Genomic DNA, 24,026 nt, shown 5'->3' with positions numbered 1-24,026 from the left:
TCTTACCAGGGGATCATTACTGAACAATTAAAATGAAAATAAGTATTTTAAGTACCTTGTTGGAACAACCTGCACAGTTTCAAACCTACCCTTTTTCATATACACCCACACATACTCTTTCCCCATCAGACCCAAGGCTTCTTGTTTCTGCCTAGCACCTATTTTGGTATCCTCATTTTTTTAAGGCCTGAATGCATGGAGTACTGCCTCCTCTCACTTCCAAATCTACACAGCTACTTGTTTGTCAGATCCTATTGCCAAAGCAATAGTTCACTGTTCTTTATGGCATATGGTGGACAAAGAAATGCACATACCATGACTTGCCCTCACCAGTTCTCCAAGGAGCTGTGGAATAAGATAAACCCAAAGATGTGGCTTTCCCTGAAAACCATACACAACAAACGCTGTCTAAACTGAACCTTCCTGGTAAACTCCTCCTGTGGAAAGCTTCCTTTTGATGATGCCTTTTATCAGACAAAGAGACTTCTTTCCCACTCACCTTTACTCCCGTTTGAACTCCTGTCCCATTTTAGGGACATACTTCAGTTCGCTTTTAACATTTTGGATCTCGGACAGGTTGACAACAGGTCCTGGGAGTTTTTTTGCTCCGTGAATTGGCTTCTTCTCTTCCTCCGAAGTAGTAGGGTTCTCCTGAAAAGAAAGGGGAAGAAATGGAACTCACCAAAAACAAGGGTGTTTCATCTCTTTGGTTCATGGCATAGAGCAAGAAAATAAATATCAAAGGAAGAAAGTCAAGGTACAAATCTAGCATGGTGATTTTCTCCTGTATTTATTGTTCAGATAGCCCTAGAATTTCAACAAAATTCCCTGAAATTTGTACAGGAATATAAAATAATGTTGTAAGGGGAAAAGTGCTTTCCATATGACTTAGGACACATTAGGCAACAGTTCAGTGTCTGGTAACTAATAAGTACTGCCAACAGTTAGGAGTTGTGTTTCTCACAAAAGCATATTCTAAAAGTGAATTTGACTTAGTATCATACCACTCTCAGATACCTGATGACAGAAATTGGTAAAATATCAGTGCACAGTTAGCCCCAATTAGTCCAGGAGTTTGCAAATATTTGTTCAGAGTATGGCGGATGTCAGCCTTTTGTCCTAAGGCTCTGTTGGGAAATATAAACAAACTCAGAAGGACATAGGAAAACATCTTTGAATATGAGAAGGAATGAGAGAGGCCAGCCTTTGCCTGCTGTTTGAGCAGTTTAAATTTCCTGTCGTTGAAGGAATCTCGATTTTAGGGAGCGGACACACAGCCTTTTCTTTTTGCGTGGCTTCTCTAGTACCTGATGACAGAGGCTGGAATGTATACTTGATGGTTTTTTTATTTAACTAGCTAAACCCATAATCAACCCACACCTCTATGTGCGTTCACCAAGCATGTATATAGAAAAGAAATATAAAACATTAAGATCAGTTGCTGTATGCAGCTCCATCTAGTTACTAGAGAAGAAAACTGCATGCTAGTCTGTTCCTCCTATTTGCCTATAAATTGAGATATTGGAGGACATTTGATCACCCAAACAGCCAGGATAGCAATCCTTGGATCAGATTACTTCAGGGGTAACTGAGTGACTGCCCTAACGCCTTGTCACTAAAATCTATCCATCACCATGCAGCGGTCATGTTTACCATATGTGATGATAGTAAAGGACTGAGTACAGCAGCATCCTCAAGGTGACCCCATACCTGGTAAACAGGGACTTCTCCCAGGAAAAACTTAGGCTGGAGAGTTGGGCTTAGAGCCACGCTGAGGTCTGTGTTTCTTCCACCAAACCCTTCCCTCTTCTTCCCCTGTATCTGGGTCTCAGTAACTCTCCTGTAACTCTCTCCCATCTTTCCTTAAAAGTGCTTTCCCCCAATAAATACTCTACACTTTAAATGTCTGTTTCTTAGAGGGCTTAAATTAACAGTCCCCAGTGCAGAACTGTTATAGCTCCATCTGCTTAACCAAGAATTGGGTAAACCAGTGTGTGTGTGTGTGTGTGTGTGTGTGTGTGTGTGTGTGTGTGCGTGTGTGTCAGGGATGAGAAACTCCACATTTGCCTCCTGTGAAGGACAGTGCTAAAGCTAGTGCTGTGAGTCCAGGTCTAGTGCCTGCGTGTGTCTCGTTCTCAAACTGGTTAGCACCTAGAGGAAGAATGTGTTCAAGCTTCGATGAACTCTGACAAATCACTAGGTAGCCGAGTCCCTTATAGAAAATGTTTTTAAATTGTTTATTAGGGAGGATGAGTAGGCATAAAAGACTGAGATTTTATTCTTCTTTTAAGGGCTAATAGGACTTCCTATAGTTATTTTCTGTGAAGCTGGTACAGTACTGATTAAATAGCTAATACGCATTCACACTAAATGATAAAGTAACTCAATGATGATGTATCTATTGCGAATAGCTGAAAGATATTGTTCATGTAGGTCCATGTACAGAGCCCTAAGCCTGGCTTCTTTTCTCCATGCAAACACATTCATCATTTGTAAGTGTAGATACAGAAAAGGTCATTAATAGTATAAGACACCCACTTGAAGAAACAGGTATTCCAGAATGTTCTTTGCTGGGCTTTCAGGAAGGAATTTTTAACAAGGCTATAAAGTGTTGCTTCTTCTTAAATATGTGTAGCAATGAAATGAAAAATATTTCAGCACTTATAAATGCTCCCACGGCTGGAGGTGGGTAGATCTTAATAAAGAAGCATGAAGAGAAAAATGTTTCCAGATCCTTCTGCTAAGTTCCCAGGTGAGTCATCTCCATGCTGGCACATTTAACACATACAGCCAATATCTACACTTAAGAGTCTGGGGCAGGCCGGGCATTGGTGGTGCACGCCTTTAATCCCAGCACTTGGGAGGCAGAGGCAGGCAGATCTCTGTGAGTTTGAGGCCAGCCTGGTCTCCAGAGCGAGTGCCAGGATAGGCTTCAAAGCTACACAGAGAAACCCTGTCTCAAAAAAGAAAAAAAAAAGAGTCTGGGGCAGATTTATAAGATGAACTTACACAGATTAATAATGGTAACATTTAATGCTAGACATCTTCCTATCACATTATTAAGACCTCACTGGACTGGGGTGGGTTTTTTTCATTTTTAATCAAGATAAGACTTGGCATTTGATTTATTAAGGTGTTATAGAATGGAGATTGTCACTATATATAATAATTTGAGAGTATGATATTGTTCAGGAAGCAGGACACATTTTTACACTGAAGTTCCACTACCTTTTAAAAACATAATGAAAATCAGATTCCTCTGCTTTTATGAATTTCCTATTATAAGAATTATAGTAAACTAAAGCATGAATAAAGAGGGTTCTACTTGACAAGTGGGGGCTAGCCCTTGTCACAGGTATCTCAACCCAGCAGGGAACTAGAGGCTATTTATTCTTCCGTGTACATGAAGACAGTGTAAGGGAAACTTTACCAGCATCATTCCCCACTTCAGTGACAGCTCTGTGAAGGGAAATGCCTGCCTTGGGAGTCACAGAGGATTTTCCAATCTTTGCAGAATGGTGAAGCATTTTCAAGATACCCCATCTGCAAGTCCTTCTTTACTACCAGATACCCTCCTGAGTTTTTCCCCAGGCTCTTACACGAAGCAATAGAGTTTGACCCACTCATTCCTGTTCAAAACTAAAAACTCACTAGTATCATCAAACACTACTAACTGTTCTAAGATACATGTGCTAAGTCATTTCATTCTCACACCAACTTTATACATCTGCTTTTATCCCTACCTCACCAGTGAGACTAAGGTATGGGAAAGCTAAAAAATAAAAAAAAACTGTCCAAGGCCTCACAACTAAGAAGTGACTGGACTAGAATTAAATAATATGTTTGCATCTTGTGAAGGGGCAAGATGAAAGGAAATATTTAAGAGAAAGTCCCAATGTACTATTATGTAGCATAATAAGGATAATTGTATTTCAGTTAAAGAGTGATTTGGAGGCTTAGAAATGGCTCATTAGTACTCTCAGATGACTTGAAACAAGCAGCTGCTTTTCTTACACAAAAGGATTTGGAAAGAAGACCCCTGTGTCCGGTACATGCCTGTGTCTAACAAGCCAAGTATGGAAGGTACATTCCATGTCCATGGGCAAAGCAAAGGGCTGGTCAGAAACTACAGGTGCACAAGAGACAGCTAGTGGTCCCAGACCTTGTCATAAAGCCAATGACAGGCTCTTTCTTCTGCTGGGATACATCCATTTGTTCCCTTCTCAGAGGATGTCAAGATCAAAATACCTTCTGAATTTACCTGGGGGTCCAACTGGCTAGGCTGGAGGTGAGCTGTTCTGGTTACAGGTGGCGTGCTACAAATCACACATTATACTATAATTCTGTTAGCATGAGGCTTGACAACACATCCTAAATCTATGAATGTAAGCAATTCTTAGTTTGCAAATGGAGATTACAGTAATAAATGTGGCTATGGAAGTTATTCTGAATTCACATTCAAATTTCTCATTCAAACTATACCACAGAAGGTAGCTAGGGCCTCAAGCCAACCCACAAAATCCTACTTAATGCACCTTGTAGCTAAGACAAACTACCCAACTTGTAACATTTCTCTGGGAAATTTATTCTGAGGACCAAGCCAGAGTTTGAGCTACAAGGTCACTTCCTCCCTCAAACCCCATAAACCCTAAGAGTCCCTATCTGTTTGTTTTAGATAATGAACAGCCTTAGCTCTCTGTTCTACTCAATGAACCCCAAGAACAAGGAGTGGCACAATGCATAGGGACATCTCTAGGGTCTTGGGATCTCTATGGCTATCTCATTATCTCTACCATAAGAGGAATATCAATTGGCCATTTGAATACATGAGTGGTTAGAAAGTATATTGTCACAAACCAAGTGATATAGGTCCCTGGTGGTTTTATGCAGTGTGTCCAAATCATCAGACTAGGGACAAGAAATGAGAGAAAGAAAAGTGCTTCCCTAGCCTCCTAAGCAAGATACTCATGTGGACAGGGAAGAACCCAAGGCTGCCTGCTCCACAGAGGGAAGAGAAGAGGAGAGACCCACACCACTGTTATATCAGCCAATTTCATGAGAAAAGAGGACCAAGCTACCTTCTGACTATCTATTGTCATAGTTAGTGATAGACACAGCGTCAGAGGAAGGTGAGAAACGAAAAATACAATGGCAAATAAAGAGAGGTGAGGGTAGAGTCCCATGACCATCCCTTAAACTCCTTGTGCCTCTTTCTTACAATCTGCAGAGCAAGAGGCCTGGAGTCTTTCATGTAAATTGGATAGTCAGGGAAATTTCTGAAGAATTGCTTATTTACCAGATACCTGCCAGACTATACCACATCCCTTATTCCATTTATTCCTTCCTGACAGCATCCCTCTGAGAGATGGAGGAGATCCTTCTTGGCTAACACAAGCTCATATACTCAACCCAAGTCCCAGACACAAGAATTAGTAGCTGAAATCCCAAAATTTGGTGATGCTATTCAAATACTTCACAACCTCCTCTGAAAAAAAATGTCTTGGTTGGAGGCTAAAGCCAAGGAGCTAAGATCACAATCAGGAAATTGCATAGATGAAAAGGTTACGTCCAGGACTAAGGTCATTTTAGGAAAGTTTGAAGTAATGGGCCAAATATAAAAGCCATTAAAATCCTTAGCTTTTAAAACGCCCTGATTTTTGTGTTAATGAAAAGATCTAAAAACCTTAATCCCACTTCCCTCAGAGTCAGCCTTTTCACATTTGAGCAGAGATGTCACACAAAAGTAAATGCATAGACCTGGGAAGGGAACTTGTTTCTTCTTGTTGCATTTATTCATTTTGTCTCTATTTTAGCAAGATATTTGAATTGGGCAGGGAGGAAAGAATAGGAATATACAGGGAGGGAGACCAGATAGATGCCTTTGGAAAGACTTGCTTTCAAAGGAAGATCAAGATGATTGTTTGAATCTGAAAGGAATTCAATGCCCTTACTTACTGAGCTCTAATTGAGGTTAATCTCCCATCAGAAGCCATACCACACACAGCCTTCTCAGTTTAATCAGACCCTTTGTAAAACTTACCAAACAAGTGACCAGAGCTAGCCCCAAATCACCTGTGCACAAAATCAGTTGACAAGTGGAAGTTAAGCTTGGATCTTCAAGCAACTTTGTCAGACACTTAGCCCTAGCTGAAATGCATGGCACAGAATTTCCCTGCTGAGAAACCTTGCCTCTTGGGAAGACTCTGGAGGAAACAGGCCTTGCTTATCTCTGTTAGCTATCTTCCTCACCTCCTGGGTCACGGTAGTGGCAGGAGTGCACTCTTTCCTTCGAGGAGGCTGCACAGCTCCTGGCCGAAAGGCTCCCATCGGAATATTGATATTTGCCTAAAAGAGAAAACGGAGTAAATTTAGCTTAAGAATAGTAAGAAATTGCACTGACATTCTAAGGCAGCAATCATCGTGAAGGAAAAACGCACATCTTCAAAGCTTTTGATCCAAAGAAAATTGCTATAACAACAGCACAAAAATATGCAAAGGAAAATTTCACTTCCACTTTCACACATTCCTGGCATTCATCCTTAGGTCCGTGCAATGATTTTATAATTCCTGATTGGATGGAAGAATTTTTGAAGACAGTTTGTTCTGGCTGTTGCCCTCCTGTGATGCATTTTATTTTCCCCTTTTGGTGATGAGGAAGGGACACATAGTGATAGGAAAGGAAGAAAAAGTATCCACAGAAGTTATATTACATTTAGTTCTCCATCAGTTTCCTTTATATGCACAAAGTTGAGGGTGCTTTCACACTTCCTAAATTGTCAACACCTTCCTGTAGCATCCTGGCATGGCTCTACTATCACCTCCGGTTTCTGACTTGACATTCTTCTTCTATCTTCTCCCCAACACTAACATGTATGGGACAGTAAAGGGACAGTGCTATAAAAATCAAGTTCCTTTTTAAATTAAAATTCAATTATTGTCCTTTATTAAGATGACATACTAATCTCCTTCAGTACCAAGAATAAAATACATTCTTGTAAACACGAAATACTTCAAACACTAAAATATGGAAGAATATGTTGACACAGTAATTTGAACTTGAGAAGATAATTTGTAAATTTAAATTTCACCCATATTTCTACAGATATCAAAATGTGAAAATGTTTAATACATACCAAAAATGTCTTCAAACAGCAGTATCACTCAAATAAACTCTGGTTTTAAAAACTAGAATGCATCTTTTTCCACTGAAGATAAAATGTTGCCTTATAAGTAATTCGATACATGGGCTTTAAAAGGTAAAATTTCATTTTGATATGAGTGAAAATGATGCCTAAGCAAAAGGAACAAAATGTTTTGTTAACTTGTGACACAGAGTTGATGATTTGGGTACCACACCATTGAACTTAAGAAGTCCATTTGGAGTTACCTGGTATACGCTCTGTTGACAGGGTAATGATTAACCCATAACACAGGAAATAGCCAACATCATTATTCACATGACATGGCAGGTCTATGTTATGCCTCCAAAGAAAGCAGGCTTGAAAACTCCTTTGTAGTCGAATAATGCTGATCCCACAGAAAGGAAACAAGTTTCAAAATGTTGGTTGCAAATAGAAAGAAAGATACATAATTTTGATTCCAAGAAGTATTTTCATCAGCATATATCATAAGAGAGACACATATGATCAAGGGAAAGATAGAGCTTATGTTCTGGCAAATATGGAGAAAAATTTCATGAATCTCATGAATTTCATGAATCTCTTACTATGTTGCCCAGGCTGCCCTCAAACTCCTACACTCAAGTGATCCTTCCCACATCAGCTTTCCCAACAACTGGAATTTCAGGAAGGCATTGCCTCTCCAGGTCACCTCTTATAATTTTAATTGTCATAATTCCTTTATGTCTTAGGAGGACATAAAATAATGCTATACACTAGGGATGTATCTCATTGATAGAGTGCCCACTTATGACCCATGAGACTCTCAGTTAGATCCAGCACCACAAAGAATCAAAACTGAATAAAATAATAATAGTATTTCACATTTATCAGTATATAGATAGAATGACAAACATAAAGACTTGAAATAAGAGCAAAACAATGTGAACAGACTCAAAGAACATGATCTATATTGGATCAATAGACTACTTCTTCCACTACATTTGAGAAACTCTGATGGGGGATGTTCTTCTGTATATGTCTTTCTTATTGGTTGATGAATAAAACACTGTTGGCCAATAAGGCAGGAAGATAGGCAGGACTAGGACAAGGAGAATTCTGGAAAAGGTAGGCAGGAGAACCCATCAGGACAGTCGCCATGTGAGCCACCAAAGGAGTTAGAGATCCGGACCCTTCTCCAGTAAGATAAGACCATGTGGAACTACATAGATTGATAGAAATGGGTTAGTAGTAATTAAGACAAAGCTAGCCAATAAAAAAGCCCTAGTCACAGGCCAACAGTTTTATAATTAATATAAGTCTCTGTGTGTTCATTTGGGGGCTCAAGGGTAGCAGGACCTGCCAAAAACTGTCTGCAACAAGACTCATCAAGTATTTAAGAGAAGATTAATTAATTAAAAGTTCAGTTAGAACCACGTGTTATGCCACACACCTGAAATCCTAGCACATGGTCATTGAGGCAAAAGGATTGTGAATTTGGGCTACAAAGAAAGACACAGCTGCCCTCCTGAAAAAGAAGTTTATTTAGAGCACCCCATTAACCAATTCATTATGAATCTATGGGAGGTACCTTCCTAGGAGTGAATTTGGGTTAAAATACTGTTTCTGAAAAACTCTGTATTTAAACCATTTATGCAATATTACCAAATGTAGTTTTCAGTAAGAAAACACACAAAAGCGATACTTAATATAATAGTTCATGTTATGGGGTGACAACACTTTCATGTTTGAAGATCAATTTTGGATCCTCTTGTAGCCTCTCAATAAATGGTTTATAAGAGTGAAGCAGAGCTGGTAGTTGCTATAGATTCTTTCTAATTGAAAAAGTGACAGCTGTTCTATGCTTCATTGTCCCATTTATAGTAGAAATAATTTTTAATCTACCTAACCATGGAAACTTTCCTTCAAGTAAAGCAATGCAAGGATGTATAAAATACAAAATAATATTCATCAAAGAAACTTCTCTTTGCTACAGATAGAGAGCATCACAGAAAACCACAACTAGTCAAAATGCATGGAACAACTGAGCATAGGGTGTCCAATTCTTATGGATACATCTACAATTCAACTCCTGCATGTAAGGATAAGACATCACAGAAGAGGATGAAGAAAGATTGTAAGAGCAAAAGGACCAGGAAATTGGCTGTTAAATTGTCTCCCAGAAATAACAGGGAAATTTCATCCAGGATACCTCAGCAATATGGCTGCCTAAAGAAGACCTCAACAAGGTCAATACCAATAGACATACTAAAATTGAAAGGAGAAATCTCACAGAGTCGACCCCTAGACAAAGAACTACAGACAACTGAGGAATGTTGAGAGTTGGAAAAATAGTCTTCCCTAATAATGAGTCTCCTAATTGGTTATCTGATACCTCCTGGTCAGCCCTGAAATTATATACATACAAGTAACACTAAACTGGACACAACAAGCTGTATTTAAATGTGTGTGTGTGTGTGTGTGTGTGTGTGTGTGTGTGTATGTGTGTGTGTGTGTGTGTGTGTGTGTGTGTGTAACATATACATATATGTCACAATAGCATTTGAAGGAAAAGGCCATGGAGAGGGAGCAAAGGATGGAGAGAGGAAAGAAGAGAAATATGTAATTATATTTTAATTTCGAAAAATTAAAATGCAGTTTTGGTGGCACTGCTCAGAGTCATCTGACGCCAGGGACCTGCTCACCGGATCTGAACTCAGTGGCAGGTTCCCACACACCGAGGCCCCAGTGGCAGTTCTGCATGCATCCGCTGGCCCAGGTAGGCCAGGGGATGTTTCCAGTTCCTGTTCAGCTGCACTGCTCAGAGCCATCTGACGCCAGGAACCTGCTTGCTGTATCTGAACTAGGCGGTGGGATTCCGACACACCAGATACTCCCGAGGCCCCTGTGGTAGTTGCAATGCCATCCATTGGCCCATCAAAACCCAACACACCCGAACACTGCCAAGGCCCCAGTAACAGTGCCACCTCCATCCACGAGAAGAGGTCAGACATTAGAGTATTGGATCTGTTTGCATCTACCAGAAGGGAACCTTGGTCCCATACTCACCAGGAGAGGAAGAGACTCCTGCTACACCCACCAGAAGAAAGGATGAGAAGAGAAGGTAAAAGCACATTCAACAACAGAAAACCAAATATGAAACCACCGGAGACGAGGAACCATACACCAGCAAGACCTGAACATCAAAATGCAGATGAACCAGAAGAGAATGACCTTAAAAACATCTTCAGGAAAATGATAGAGGACCTCAAAGAGGACTTCAAAGAGGACATGAGAAAATCCCTTAAAGAAATGGAAGAAAAAACAAACCACAAAATACAAGATATCAACAAATCTCTCAAGGAAACAGTTCAAGACCTAAAAACTGAAATAGAGACAATAAAGAAAGCACAATCTAAGGGAATGCTGGAAATAGAAAAGCTGGGTAAACTATCAGGAACTACAGATGTAAGCATAACCAACAGAATACAAGAGATGGAAGAAAGATTCTCAGGAGTTGAAGACACACTAGCGGAAATAGATTCATCAACCAAAGAAAAATCTTAAGTCCAACAAATCCCTAACACAAAATATCCAGGAAATATGAGATACCGTGAAAAGACCAAACCTAAGAATAATAGATATAGAAGAAGGTGAAGAAATCCAACTCAAAGGCACTGAAAACCTATTCAACAAAATCATAGAAGAAAACTTTCCCAACCTAAAGAAAGACATGCCAATGAAAATACAAGAAGCCTACAGAACACCAAATAGACTGAATCAAAAAAGGTCTCCTCTCCACATAATAATCAAAACACCAAACATACACAATAAAGAGAAAATATTAAGAACAGCAAAGGAAAAAGGTCAAGTAACCTATAAAGGCAAACCTATCAGAATCACACCCGTCTTTTCCATGGAAACTCTGAAAGCCAGAAGGTCCTGGATAGATATTCTACCTACTCTAAGAGACCATGGATGCCAGCCCAGACTACTATACCCAGCAAAGCTTTAAATCATTATAGATGGAGAAAACAAAATATTCCATGACAAAACTCCAGATTCAAACAATACATATCCACCAATCCATCCCTACAGAAAGTTCTGGAAGGAAAACTACAACCCAAGGAAGTTAACTACAACCAGAAAAATATAGGCAATAGATAACCCCACTTTACAAACAGCCAAAAGGAAAAAGGGCTAGCACCCAACACATAATTTTGCCACCATCACCAAATCAAAAACAAACAAGAATGAACAATCAATGGTCATTAATATCCATCAACATTAATAGTCTTCACTCACCTATAAAAAGACACAGATTAGCAGAATAGATAAGAAGACAGAATCCTTCTTTCTGCTGCATATAAAAAACACACCTCAACTTCAAAGACAGACAGTACCTAAGAATTAAAGATTGGGGAAAGATTTTCCAATCAAATGGACCCAAGAAACAAGTGGGGATAGCAATCCTAATATCCAACAAATTGGACTTTAAACTAAAATCAATCAAAAGAGATGAAGGATGTCACTTCCTACTCATCACAGGAGAAATACATCAGAATGAAGTCTCAATTCTGAGCATTTATGCCCCAAATACAAAGGCATCCACGTTTGTAAAAGAAACATTACTAAAACTCAAATCACACATAAAACCACACACACTTAAAATGGGAGACTTCAACACCCTACTCTCACCACTGGACAGGAACACCAGACAGAAACTTAACAAAAAAACAAAGGAACTAATAGAAGTTATAGCACAATTGGACTTAACAGATATCTATAGAACATTCCACCCAAATAAAAAACAATTTACTTTCTTCTCAGAACCACATGGAACCTTCTTTAAAATCAACCACATACTTGGCAACATAGCAAATCTCAACAAGTACAAAAAATTGAAATAATCTCCTGTATCTTATCAGACCACCATGCTTTAAAGTTAGAATTCAACAACAATATGAATTACAGAAAACCTACAAACTCATGGAAATTAAGTAACACCCAATTTCACAATTCATGAGTCCAGGAAGAAATAAAAAAAGAAAATAAAGATTTTCTAGAATTCAATGAGAATGTGCACACAACATATGCAAATCTATGGGACATTTTGAAAGCAGTGCTAAGAGGAAAGTTCATAGTGCTAAGTGCCCACATGAAGAAACAGGAGAATAATCACACTAGAGAATTAACAGCACAACTGAAAGCTTTAGAAAACAAAGAAGCCAATACACCCCGGAGGAGCAGATGCCAGGAAATAATCAAATTGAGGGCTGAAATCAATAAAATGGAAACTAGGAGAACAATACAAAGAATCAATATAATGAAGAATTGGTTCTTCTAGAAAATCAACAAGATAGACAAACATTTATCAAAACTAACCAAACAGCAGAGAGTAAACATGCAAATTAATAAAATCAGGAATGAAAAGGGGGACATAACAACAGACACAGAGGAAATCCAGAGAATCTTCAGGTCATACTTCGAAAACCTATATTCCTCAAAATTCAAAAATCTAAAGGAAATCGACAATTTTCTCAACAGATTTCATTTACCAAAATTAAATAAAGAAGAGATAAGCAACATAAATAGACCTATAACCCTTAATGAAATTAAAGGAGTCATCAAAAGTCTCCGAAGCAAAAAAAGCCCAGGGCCAGATGTCTTCAGTGCAGAATTCCACCAGAAATTCAAGGTACAGCTAATACCAATTCTCCTCAAATTTTCCACACAACAGAAACAGAAGGGTCATTGCCAAACTCTTTTTATGAGGCTTCAATAACCTTGATACCATGCCACACAAAGACACAACTAAGAAAGAAGAACTACAGAACAATTTCCCTCATGAACATTGAGGCAAAAATTCTCAATAAAATACTAGCAAATCCAATCCAAGAACACATCAGAGAAATCATCCACCACAATCAAGTAGGCTTCACCCCAGGGATGCAAGGATGGCTCAAGTTATTAAAATCCATCAATGGAATCCACCATATAAACAGACTGAGTTAAAAAAAAACTCATGATCATCTCACTAGATGTTGAAAAAGCCTTTGACAAAATCCAACACCCCTTCATGAATAAGGTCTTGGAGAAATCAGGGATAACAGGAACATACCTCAACAAAATAAAATCAATATACAGCAAGACAACAGCCAACATCAAATTAAATGGAGAGAAGCTCAATGCACTTCCTCTAAAATCAGGGACAAGACAAGGCTGTCCACTCTCTCCATACCTCTTCAATATTGTCCTTGAAGTTCTAGCTACAGCAATAAGACAACAAAAGGGTCATTGGAGATCAAGGGAATACAAATCTGAAAGGAAGAAGTCAAACACTCACTAGTTGCAGATGATATGAAAAACTCTACCAGGGAACTCCTACAGCTGATAAACACCTTCAGCAAAGTGGCAGGATACAAGATTAACTCAAAAAAAATCTGTACCCCTACTATATACCGATGACACATTAGAGAAGAAAGAAATCACAGAAACATCACCCTTTACAATTGCCACAAACAACATAAAATACCTTGGGGTAACACTAACCAAAAAAGTGAAAGACCTGTCCCGTAAGAATTTTGAGTTTCTAAAGAAAGAAATTAAAGAAATACCAGAAAATGGAAAGATCTCCCATGTTCTTGGATAGGTAGGATCAACATAGTAAAAATGGCAATCTTGCCAAAAGCAATCTACAGATTCAATGCAATCCCCATCAAAATCCCAACACAATTCTTCACAGACCTTGAAAGAACAATTCTCAACTTTATATGGAGAAACAAAAGACCCAGGATAGCCAAAACAACCCTGTACAATAGAGGAACTTCTGGAGGCATCACCATCCCTGACTTCAAGCTCTACTACAGAGCTATAGTCCTGAAAACAGCTTGGTATTGGCACAAAAATAGAATAAAGTTGAAAACCCTGATATTAACCCACACACCTATGAACACCTGATTTTTGACAAACAATCCAAATTCATACGATGGGACAAAGAGAACATCTTCAACAAATGGTGCTGGCATAACTAGATGCGGACAGGTAAAAGACTACAGATAGACCCAAGCCTTTCACCCTGCACAAAACTGCAGTCCAAATGGTTCAAAGACCTCAACATAAACAGAGTCACACTGAACCTATTAGAAGATAAAGTAGGAAATACCCTTGAATTAATTGGTACAGGAGACCTCTTCCTGAACATAACACCAGTAGCACAGACACTGAGATTACCAATTGATAAATGGGACCTCCTGAAACTGAGAAGCTTCTGTAAAGCAAAGGACAGAGTCAGCAAGACAAAATGACAGCCCACAGACTGGGAAAAGATATTCACCAACCCCACAGCTGACAGAGGGCTGGTCTCCAAAATATACAAAGAACTCAAGAAACTAGTCTCCAAAACACCAAACAATCCAACTAAAAATTGGGGTACAGAACTAAATAGACAATTCTCAATAGAGGAATCTAAAATGGCTGAAAGACACATAAGAAAGTGTTTAACATCCTTAGCCATCAGGGAAATGCAAATCAAAACAACTCTGAGATACCATCTTACACCTGTCAGAATGACTAAAATCAAAAACACCAATGACAGTTTATGCTGGAAAGGATGTGGAGAAAGGGGAACACTCCTCCACTGCTGGTGGGAATGCCAACTTGTACAGCCACTTTGGAAATCAGTATGGCGACGCCTCAAGAAAATGGGAATCAGTCTACCACAAGATCCAGCAATTACACTCCTAGGCATATACCCAAAAGAAGCACATTCATATAACAAGGACATCTGTTCAACGATGTTCATAGCAGCACTATCTGTAATAGGAAGAAACTGGAAGCAGCCTAGATGCCCATCAATCAAAGAATGGATAGAGAAAATGTGGTACATTTACACAATGGAGTACTACTCAGTAGAAAAAAACAATGGAATCTTGAAATTTGCAGGAAAATGGATGGGACTAGGACAAACCATTCTGAGCGAGGTAAACCAATCACAAAAAGACAAACATGATAAGTACTCACTCATATGTGGATTTTAGACCTAGAGTAAAGGATTACCAGCCTACAATCCACACTGCCAGAGAAACTAGTAAACAAGGAGGACCCTAAAAGAGACAAAAATTGTCCTCTGGAGAAGGGGAAAGGTTCACGATCCCCTGAGCAAATTAAGATCATGGAAAGAGTGGGAAGGGAGCTAGGAGAATGAGAAGGGAAAAAGAGGAAGGTTGCAGAAGTCATGAGGGAGCAGAAAGGTTGAGTCAGGTGAATAATAGAAGAAAGGGTATGTGATAGGTAAGGTTTTAGTTGCGGGGGAGTGGTAGGGGAGGAAGGGAAGGGAAGGGAACTGGGATTGTCATGTAAATCAATCTTGTTTCTAATTCAAATAAAAATGATAAAAAATAAACAATTGGCTGAACTTTGAGGTTGGGAGTACACACAGAAAGTTACGTCTACTGAAGTTGCTTTATGTTCTGACCTTGAATCAGCAATAAACACCTGGGAAATTGAAAAATAAACAAAATGTTTAGCTTTGGATCAGTTTTTTATCCCGAAAGAATGAAGTCCCTCACAGATGTTCGATTTTTCATTTCTTCTTGTCTTCTGCCAGGTCTAAAATTGTGAAATGAATTAGACAGTCAGGATAAGTTTGAATTATATTTGTCTTGTGAGATGTGTTTGTTTCATCACATAATTGAAGATTTGTAGTAATATTTGTAACAACCTGAAATGTGTAACCACCTGAAACACCAGTAAATCACTCACCAAAAAAAAAGGACAAACATTGTCCCCTGGAGAAGGAGAAAGGGTCATGATCCCCTGAGCAAATTGAGAACATGGGAAGAGGGGGGAGGGAGCTAGGAGAATGAGAAGGGAAGAAGAGGAAGGATTCAGAGGTCATGAAGGAGCAGAAAGATTGAGTCAGGTGAAGAATAGAAGAAAGGTTATGTGATAGGTAGGGGGGTGGGAGGGGAGGACAGGAGGGAGAAGGGAACTGGGATTGTCATGTAAATCAATCTTGTTTCTAATTCAAATAAAAAATGATTAAAAAGATATACATCTGTCACTGACTAGAAAATTTGAAAAATAGAAAAAAATTAAAATGCATATTACTGAACAAAAAGTAAAATGCAAGATAGGTAGAAAAGGAGGGTTTACAAACTTCTTTTCACAACACTCACTCTGTGAAGTTAAGATCATCATTTTTGTCTTACTAATAAACAGATTAAACTCAAGGAGTTTTTGATTTCATGATCAATGTCACATATACAGTACAACAAACAAAGGCCACATTTCCAAATCAAACTTTTAGAGTTAACCTTTTTGCTCTACCAATCCAGTCTCCCAAGTGTTCTTTTCCCTTGGCTAAAGTTAGCTCTGGCCATCTCTAAAATCGCAGACTTTCACTTTGAGAGTGACCTTTGCAAAGGAGAACACAAAACGCATACTTCTGGAATAGATGCCAAACAAAAGCTACATTGAAAAATGAGCCATTAACTCAGTGACACGACACTTTTTCTTCTTGAAGGCATCACTCAAGAAACCAGGAACCTAAATGGGTTTTTAGAACAGCAAATATTGATGGGAATGAAAAAGCCCTGAAACCATGTTGAGTGGCCAATCATTCCTGTGCATCAATAAGGGTGTATAAGAGCGGTGCTTTGTCAGCTGTGTCATGCAGTACACTAGTAATAAGATAATTAGAGAGGCTTCATTATAATAATTGTAGGGCAGTGATATTTGAGTGACAAATTATAGGCTACATTATAGCCATAGGGGAAAAATATTTACAACTTAAATTTGGTGGGGAAATGTAGACATGTAGATCAGTTTTTCTTTTATCGGCCAGAAAACTGGGCCTTTTCACTGTCTTGCTCTATGTCAGAATATAAATAAAATACCTTTTCAATCACTCAGTACTTCTATCTGCGAATTGGGTGCAGTATTTGCTATTCAAATTGTGTATAATGCCAGCTATACTTTTTTGAGCTTTATTTTTATTTTTTTCAACATAATATTTTATTTATTCTTTGGGGGTTTCACATCATACATCCCTATCACATTGCTTCCCAGTACTTTCCTACTCACTCCCCACCTTTGTGACCTCCACCCCCAGTAAAAAAAAAAGTCCAATTTGTGATAGCTGTATGCTCACTGGAGCATGGTCTAACTCTCAGTGGCCAGCCTGTTTCAAACTGAGTCCTTTCCCTCCCACACACCTACTGGAAGCCATCTATTGTGGAGAGTGACACTTCAGCATATTATCACAGTTTTTAAGAATTTCCTTCCATGGCTTCCTGTTCAGGCTGTTACTATTTCTTTTCAGGGGGTAAGGTGGGGGTAGAGGTAGGGGTTGCCACAGAAGTCTTCCATGTCTTTCTTTCTCAGCTGTGCATCTGCAGTCATTGATATCACTGCCAAAGCAGCTCATTTGCTCTATGGCTCACAGAAGCATGGATAATGGTCTCTACGTGGTTGCAGAAGGGCCACAGACACAGACAAGGCCCTTGGGTGCTTCCATGGAGGGGGGCACATTGATGTTGGGTGACCTGATCTTCCACCTGGGTCGGGGGTCCCTAAAAATGGCTTTGCTTCATTTTGACTTAAGGTCAGAGAGTTCAAAACTATCCTTACTCTTCCAAGGTTAAAGTCATAAGACCTAAAGGTCTAATGTATGGCTACTGTAGGGTGTTTGGTCTAAGGTGTAGATGTCTTATATAAATAACAAGAGACTTGGTCTAAGGTGTGGTTACTCTTAACTTTCAAGCACAGATAACGAGAGATTTAGTCTACTGAATGTTTGGAAAATTAAGGAAGTAAGTCTATTTATATATCTTGATAAAGAAATCTCTTGCCTTTTTGGTTTGGGTGTATTAGAATGTTGAAGAATAAACTGGGGGTGTTCAGTATTCACTGGAATACCCTCCTGACTCTATTCTGTGTCTCTATCTTTTTCTTAGTATCTTTACCTGCAGTTTCTCAATCCACACTCCCCCTCTCAGGTATGAACTGGGGAAGTCCACTGGATCCGACTGAAGCCCCCCAAAGATGAGTTCCCACAGATAGCCCTTCAACATGGGGCAAAGCAAACATAGGTTATTATTTTTTTTTAGTTTTTTTTTTTTGAGACAGGGTTTCTCTGTGTAGCTTTGAAGCCTATCCTGGCACTCACTCTGGAGACCAGGCTGGCCTCAAACTCACAGAGATCCACCTGCCTCTGCCTCCCGAGTGCTGGGATTAAAGGCGTGTGCCACCAATGCCCGGTGCAAACACAGATTATTAAACCTGGGCCCATAGTGCTGTCCAAACTTCATGCTGCCACTGTAAGCTGTACTTTGTTTTCTGTTTTGTTTTTCGAGACAGGGTTTCTCTGTGTAGTCCTGGCTGTCCTGAAACTCACTCTGTAGACCAGGCTGGCCTCAAACACACAGAGATCTATCTGTCTCTGCCTCCTGAGTGCTGGAATTAAAGGCATGCACCACTACTATGTGACCAGCTGTACTTTTTAATAATAGAACACAGAAAAGGCTTAACATGAATTATGTGAATCTATATACAATCTATATAAATACAAAGGAAGAAGGTCCTCGGGATTTTTGTTTCCTTTTGCAATGCAACTCTTACTTCTTTTGGTTTTTGTTTGTTTGTTTTTGTTTTTGGTCATTTGTTTGTCTTTGGTTTTTTGAGACAGGGTTTCTTGGTGTAGCCCTGACCATCCTGGAACTTGCTCTGTAGATACAGGCTGGCCTCAAACTCAGAGATTCCTCTTCCTCTGCCTACCAAGTGCTGGGACTAAAGTTGTGTGCCATTACCTCCAAGCTTGCTACTCTCTCTTGCTGTTCTTGTTTGAAGTTTATGCATGGTAGATATCTTGAAATATGCCCCTGATACAAAAGACTTGGTTCATTACCTTCCCAAGCTATACATAATTTGTTATATTCTCCAAACTGGGAATGGAAAAAAATCTAACAGGTCATCTTTGGCTCAAGTAGGATACTGTTTCCTGATAGAAGACCTATCTGATGTGAAATTAATACTGCTCTTGATCTCACCATGTGAAGAAAAGTAGAAAGAATTCCCTGTAAGTTAATTCCTCCCCTCCCTTAATTATTTGTATTGTTCTCCTTCCTTGGCTCTAGGCTTTGAGCCAGGATGATTCTGGAAACAATATTCCCTCCTCAGTCACTTGTATATGGCTTCCAGTGGGATGACATGTTCTTTCGCCAAAGGGTTAGGTTTTGCTAGCTGCTGTTCACTGGGTTCTGGCAATTCCTACTAACCCTCATTCCACAGCCACTGATCTAGCCTCCCTCCTTGCTTGTCTCCACTCACTAGCTCTTTTCCAGAAACTACTGTGATTTATCTGAACATCATGTGTTGTTTGAGAGGACTCCCACACCCACTGATTCTATCTTTTGTTTTCAAATGTCCTAGCATATCCTGCCAGTATTGATGGCCTCCTGTGTGCCATTTTCCTATAGCAGACAGGAAATCCTGCAGGTGTGGATGTTTCCGAATTTCTTTCTGCTTTGTCCTATTCTCTGGCCTTGTCCGTCTCTGACTGAGAAGGCACTTTGAGATTTATAGCATTTTTACTGAAGATTTGCAGAAAGAAGTGTGCTTTTAGACTAGAAAGTGAAATTGTTTTTTGATATATTAGCCTACAATAGGAGGAACAGAAGAATGCATACCTCTACTAACTAAAAGATAGGCAATTCATTTTAAAATAAAATCCTACAGCTGTATAATGCATAACAACCTAGGAATTCTTGAAATGTAGAATCGATTCAAAACACCAAACTTCCCCATTCAACAGTTTTGAGAAAATTCCACATAGTCACACTTCTTTGCCCATGATGTTTCATGCTGCAAGGTCTCCCTCCACCCAATTACTCTCTGTTGTCAGCATTTTGATTCTCTTTAATAATTTCCTGTATGACTCAACTGTAATCTTGTCATCCACGGAAAAACAGATTTCAAGAAGGTACTGTACAGCTTTTAAGACAATGTGCATAATTGGTTAGAGGTCAGGTTATATTTCTGAAGCTCTTGTAAATGTCAGCAGTAAAAACATGACATCTTGTAGCCAGGGTATGATTGCTTGAATCATGTCACAATGTTGGAGCCTTCATCAAAGCATCAGAGTCAAACCCACTTGAGAGTTAAACTACTATATACAAGTTCTTGCTACACTTGAAAGAAACCAGCGTTGGACATCATGAACGGTATGTTTGAGTGGTTTATGTGAGAAAGAAACAGTAGATCTATGATCAAGAAAAGGTCTTGCATCTGTAGTTAAACAAACATCAAATGAAAGTTAACTTTTGTTTTAAATTTAAATAAAATATGGAGGAAAGTAGGTGTCATTGTTAGAATTTTTAGCTTAATCAATGATTAGCTGAACAGCCATGTAGGATGGCAGTCTGCTCCTTTGTAGTAAGGACTCTCATTCACTTGTAACCCTTTTATAAAACTGAAAATACAACCCAGGAAAAGCAGTCCATAAAACCTGTCTGTACATAGCCTTTGCTTTGACAGATGCTTCTTTCTGCTTCCATGCAGCTTTATGCCCTGGGCTATGGAGAGAGCAATGATAATGGGTAGGTAAAATAAAGAAGTAATAAAATGTGTGGTATGGGCCACTTTGGAAATCAGTATGGCGATTCCTCAGGAAAATGGGAATCAGTCTACCACAAGATCCAGCAATTCCACTCTTAGAAATATACCCAAAAGAAGCACATTCATACAACAAGGACATCTGTTCAACTATGTTCATAGCAGCACTATTTGTAATAGCCAGAACCTGGAAGCAACCTAGATGCCCCTCAACTGAAGAATGGATACAGAAAATGTGGTACAATTACACAATGGAGTACTATTGGCGGGGGAAGAGACAATGGAATCTTGAAATTCTCAGGCAAATGGATGGAACTAGAAGAAACCATTCTGAGCAAGGTAACCCAGTCACAAAAAGACAAACAGGGTATGTACTCACTCATATGTGGATTTTAGACATGGAGTAAAGGATTACCAGCCTACAATCCACACTGCCAGAGAAGCTAGGAAACAAGGAGGACTCTAAGAGGGACATACACGGTACCCTGGAGAAGGGGAAAGGAACAAGATCTTTTGAGCAAATTGGGAGCATGGGGGAGGGGAGAGAGAGCTAAGAGAATGAGACTGGGAGTAGAGGAGGGGTAAGGAAGACATGAGGGAGCAGGAAGTTTGAGTTGGGGGAAGCATAGAGGAGAGCAAGATAAGAGATACCATAAAACAGGGAGCCATTATTGGTTTAAAAAGAAATCAGGCACTAGGGAAATGTCTGTAGATATACAACGATGACACCAACTAACAATCTAAGCAACAGAGGAGAGGCTACCTTAAATGCCCTCCCCTGATAATGAGATTGATGACTGACTTCTATGCCATCCTATAGCCTTCACCCAGCAGCTGGTGGAAGTAGAAACAGATATCCACAACTAATCACTGAAGTGAACTGGAATCCAGTTGCAGAGAAGGACCATTGATGAGAAAAGAGGTCAAGACCAGGCTGGTGAAACCCACAGAAACAGCTGACCTGAACAAGGGGAAACTCTTGTTTCCCAGACTGATAGCTGGGAAACCAGCATAAGATTGATCCAGACCCCCTGAAGGTAGGTGTCAGGGACAAGACATGAGAAATCTATGGGGCCTTTTGTAGTAGATCAGTACTTATCCCTAGCATAAGAATAGACTTTGGGAGCCCATTCCACATAAAGAGATACTCCCTGAGCCTAGACACAAGGGGGTGAACCTAGGTCCTATACCAAAGCATATAACAGACTCTGAAGAACCCCTATGGAAGGCTTCACCCTCCCTGGGGAGCAGAAAGGGTATGGGATAGGTAGGGTGTTAGTTGGGGGGGCAGGGAAGGAGGGAAGGCAATGGGAACTGGGATTGACATGTAAAACAATCATGTCTCTAATTTAAATAAAAATGGAGAGAAAGAAAAAAAGATAAATGTGTGGTATGAAAATACTACATTCTGCATGTGGATTGCATAGCAAAGGAAACTTTCCCATAGCAAGAAGCCACACTCCCTAGCAATGCATAGCTCAGATAATAACTCCTTTGAATATGTGATAAAACAGTTAGATTTATAATCACACAAAGCTTAATTAAGCCAGAGGTAATACAGTGGCCATACTTGCTTATATTTCAAGACCAAATTCTTCATGGCATTATTTTGCTTTGTGCTGCTTCCTCACTTCAAATAAACTTGTTTTTAGTATGACTTTAAGTGGCTATAAGCATCTTCATTAAAAAGACACCATTTATGAATGTAATTTGAATTCTTTAAGAGGAAAACACAAGTCATCCACAAAAAGTATTGCATCTCATTTGGACTTGGCACTTGGGGTATTATCCTTGAGACAGTCCATAGCCATTCACCTCTGTATCAAGGGTGGGGAGAGTTAGCATCAAGACCACAGAGCATTTTAGGATCACAATGAATGACTGAATTTTGAATCAGTCCTAGATAATTCTAGGTACATCAATTAATTTTTCCAATCCTGACTTGTGATATATGAAAACTACACTGCACTGTACCATGTACACCGTAGTTGAATAACTAACTATTTTTATACAAAAGTAAAGCCTTGGGCCAGGCTTTGGTAGAGCATGCCTTTAATCCCAGCACTCGGGAGGCAGAGGCAGGCAGACCTCTGAGTTTGAAGCCAGCCTGGTCTACAGAGGGAGTTCCAGGACAGGCTCCAAAGCAATACAGAGAAATCCTGTCTCAAAAACAAACAAACAAACAAACAAACAAACAAAAAGGAAAGCCTTGGAAACTATTCTCAAGAGATTTATGGGCTATAAGAAGCTTGCCAGCAGATATTCTACCAACTCTGAGAAAACACGGATGCCAGCCCAGACTACTATACCAAGCAAAGCTTTCAATCACCATAAATGGAGAAAACAAGATATTCCACGACAAAACCATATTTAAACAATATGTAACCACTAATCTAGCCCTACAGAAAGTACTGGAAGGAAAACTCCAACCTAAGGAAATCAACTACACTCACATAAATATAGGCAATAGATAATCCCACTTTACGAAAACCCAAAAGAAAAAGCAGGGTAAATCCACAGACAATACCTCTACCAACAACAAATCAAAAACAAAAAAGAATAAACACTCAACGGACCTTAATTTCCCTCAATATTAATGGTCTTAACTCGCCTATAAAAATACACAGGCTAACAGATTGGATACGAAGACAGAATCCATCCTTCTGCTGCATATGAGAAACACACCTCAAATTCAAAGACAGACATTACCTCAGAGTAAAGGGCTGGGATAAGATATTCCAATCAAATGGACCCAAGAAACGAGCTGGGGTAGCTATCCTAGAATCTAACAAGTTAGACTTCAAACTAAAATAAATCAAAAGAGATGAAGAAGATCATTTCATATTCATCACAGGAAAAATCCATCAGGAAGAAGTCTCAGTTCTAATCATCTATGCCCCCAATGCAAAGACACCAACATTCATAAAAGAAACAAAACTCAAATCACAAATAAGACCTCACACAGTTATAGTGGGAGACTTCAACACCCCACTCTCACCACTGGACAGGACAACTAGACAGAAAATTAACAAAAAGAAAAAAGAACTAACAGAATTTATGACCCAATTAGGATTAACAGACATCTATAGAATTTTCCATCCAAACACAAAAGAATATACCTTCTTTTCAGCATCACATGGAACCTTCTCAAAAATTGATCACATACTCAGTAACATACCAAACATCAACAGGTACAAAAAATGGTATAATCCCCTGTGACTTATCAGACCACCATGCTTTAAATTTAGAATTCAAAAACAACACAAACTGCAGAAAACATGCAAACTCATAGAA

The 24,026-nt window shown here is 39.3% G+C and overlaps 1 protein-coding gene across 1 annotated transcript in view; it reads right to left on the bottom strand.

Moving 5' to 3' along the window:
• Window positions 1-501: 501 nt before the first annotated feature.
• Window positions 502-24,026, bottom strand: part of Smpx (small muscle protein X-linked) — a 36,151-nt gene continuing 12,626 nt past the window's right edge. The window contains exons 2-3 of the mRNA XM_035449752.1: window positions 6,262-6,345; window positions 502-651 (exon numbers count right to left, since the gene is read on the bottom strand). Coding sequence (XP_035305643.1) covers window positions 502-651; window positions 6,262-6,345 — 234 coding nt within the window. The remainder of the gene's footprint in view (window positions 652-6,261; window positions 6,346-24,026) is intronic.

This window comes from Cricetulus griseus, chromosome X (genome assembly GCF_003668045.3).
Source record: "Cricetulus griseus strain 17A/GY chromosome X, alternate assembly CriGri-PICRH-1.0, whole genome shotgun sequence".
Classification (NCBI taxonomy): Eukaryota; Metazoa; Chordata; class Mammalia; order Rodentia; family Cricetidae; genus Cricetulus; species Cricetulus griseus.
The sequence above is the reverse complement of the archived record's forward strand: the minus strand, read 5'-3'. Positions and strand labels throughout refer to the sequence as shown.